At 32.4% G+C, this 2059-nt stretch overlaps 1 protein-coding gene across 1 annotated transcript in view; it reads right to left on the bottom strand.

Annotated features, from left to right (window-relative positions):
• Positions 1-1848, bottom strand: part of LOC106685898 (uncharacterized) — a 7188-nt gene extending 5340 nt beyond the window's left edge. The window contains exon 1 of the mRNA XM_014428883.3: positions 571-1848. Within this exon, the coding sequence (XP_014284369.1) occupies positions 580-1767 (1188 nt within the window). The 5' untranslated portion in view covers positions 1768-1848 and the 3' untranslated portion in view covers positions 571-579. The remainder of the gene's footprint in view (positions 1-570) is intronic.
• Positions 1849-2059: the final 211 nt, after the last annotated feature.

Below are 2059 nucleotides of genomic sequence, written 5' to 3'. Positions count from 1 at the left end.
GAGGATCAGCTGATCGAGGGTATATAAGAGATGTAGCAAACACAATAAAGTCAGTGTTTTACAACCGTTCAAGCGTGTTAGATCTTATTCCTTCTTCTCTTTTTTGACATTTTGCTTTCGCCAATACTTAACTTATATATATATATAAATATAAATTATTGACTCACTCGATTAGATTATTTATAAAATATAAAGTGTACGACTCATAACAATTGTTGTAAACAGAAACAAAGAATTAATACAAAGAACAAGATTTGTAAAGTAGCAATATAGGGTTTTTTTCTTGCTTAACAGGTTGTAACTAGAACACAAAATGAGTTTTATTGATTTACTCTGATAGGAGAGGGTGGAGAGGCGAAATGATAAGAAAAATTTTGCAATCATGACTTTGACTTAGGCTCCTTTCACAGCTAAGGAGTAAATAAATCATTCATAATGTTTTTGATAACACATCAGTATGTTAGTGTCTATACTGACATCTTGTAATTGTATAATTACAATTATACTGTGATAATGTGATAACATTATCCCAGCATAATTCTAATTTTCAACATTAATATAAGGTCTTACCTTTGCAATTTAAGATTTGTTCATATAATCTAGGAGTGCATGAAGATATTCTTTATGGTAGAAATGAGAAACCAAATCTATTACTTTTCTTGAAATTTCTTGGCCTTTTGGGGACCTTCTCCTTTCATCATGGTCTTCCTCTGTCAAGGAAAAAATCGTATCAGCAGGAAAGGGATCCATCATTACGGGCAAAAAGAAAGTGGATATGTTGAGTCCATGAATTGCGAATTGGGAAAAATGCTCCAAGAAATTTTCAAAACTTGGTACACTGATATGCTCCGGAACGTTTTCCCTCAAAGTTTCCCAGTAGATCTTCAAAAACTCATCCCAATATTTTTCTCTAAGTTCGCTGTCAGTATTGAGATATAGAAAAAATGATAAATCACTTACAATAGTGCTATATCTTGACATTTGAAAGTCAAGGAATGCACAATCAATGGGAGACCCATTTTTATCGTATTTGTATATTACATTATTGTTACAAAAGTCACCATGGCATATCACGGCAAAGGGCTCTTTAGGCTCATCAAAAAGTTCCATGATTTGACCCATATTTCCTAGAACATTTAAAAATTGTTCAAGTAATTCTTCTTTTCCATGCTCTTCTTGAAATGCTCTAACGGCTATTTGAGCATCGACGTTCGCCTCAGATTTCATACTTTCAGGAAGTTCTATACTACATCCTTTAATTTTGTTTTTAAGCTCTTCGAATTTTTGGGCATGTTCGTGTTTGAGTATAAATGATAGAGAATGAAATTTTGCTAGTTTCTTCATTGCCACAGAAATATGACCATAATCTAAAAATATTTTAGATGGACTGTTGCTGTAGTTTCTAGATTTTAAATTATCAAATATTAAAACACTATTTTCAGGATTTTCGTGATCAACAAAGCCATAGTAAAATTTGGGATACCATTCAGTCTTGAATCCTAGAGCTGGGAGCACTTCTTTGTACATTAATAACTCCACCTGGAAGAGACCTAAGCTATCCGGTCTAAACGAAACGGCAGATTTCACTACAATGTCCAAAGATTCTTCGGTAGTGCCCTTCACATTCAGCGTTACAAAGTTGAGACCGGATCCGAATTGTGCACCCATGGTTTCATCTTTTGTATACTTTATATCCACAAGCTCCACATCCCCGAAAACTCCTTCCTTCACCAATGATGGGAGTAGATTAGAAAGAGACCCTTCCATGGCAAGCGGTAAACTGTCGCGTTAAACAAAAAATTCTCGAAAGGTGTTGAAATATTCGTCAAATCACTTCTCACTTTAACAGAAGTACTTCTATTTATCAATACAATTATTTAATCTAATATCCTTATCTTTCAGTCGGAATATTGAAAATAACTTACGATATTAATTTTGTTCATAAATTGGTTTATAGTATTTAGTAATAAATGTAATTTATGTATTAATACATGTTAAAATAAAAACTTACATTGACAGAAAATTTATTATTTTTTTCTATAAAATTAATTTTTCCTCT

Source organism: Halyomorpha halys, unplaced genomic scaffold (assembly GCF_000696795.3).
Source record: "Halyomorpha halys isolate HHAL.00 unplaced genomic scaffold, Hhal_1.1 Scaffold752.1, whole genome shotgun sequence".
Taxonomy (NCBI): Eukaryota; Metazoa; Arthropoda; class Insecta; order Hemiptera; family Pentatomidae; genus Halyomorpha; species Halyomorpha halys.
The sequence above is the reverse complement of the archived record's forward strand: the minus strand, read 5'-3'. Positions and strand labels throughout refer to the sequence as shown.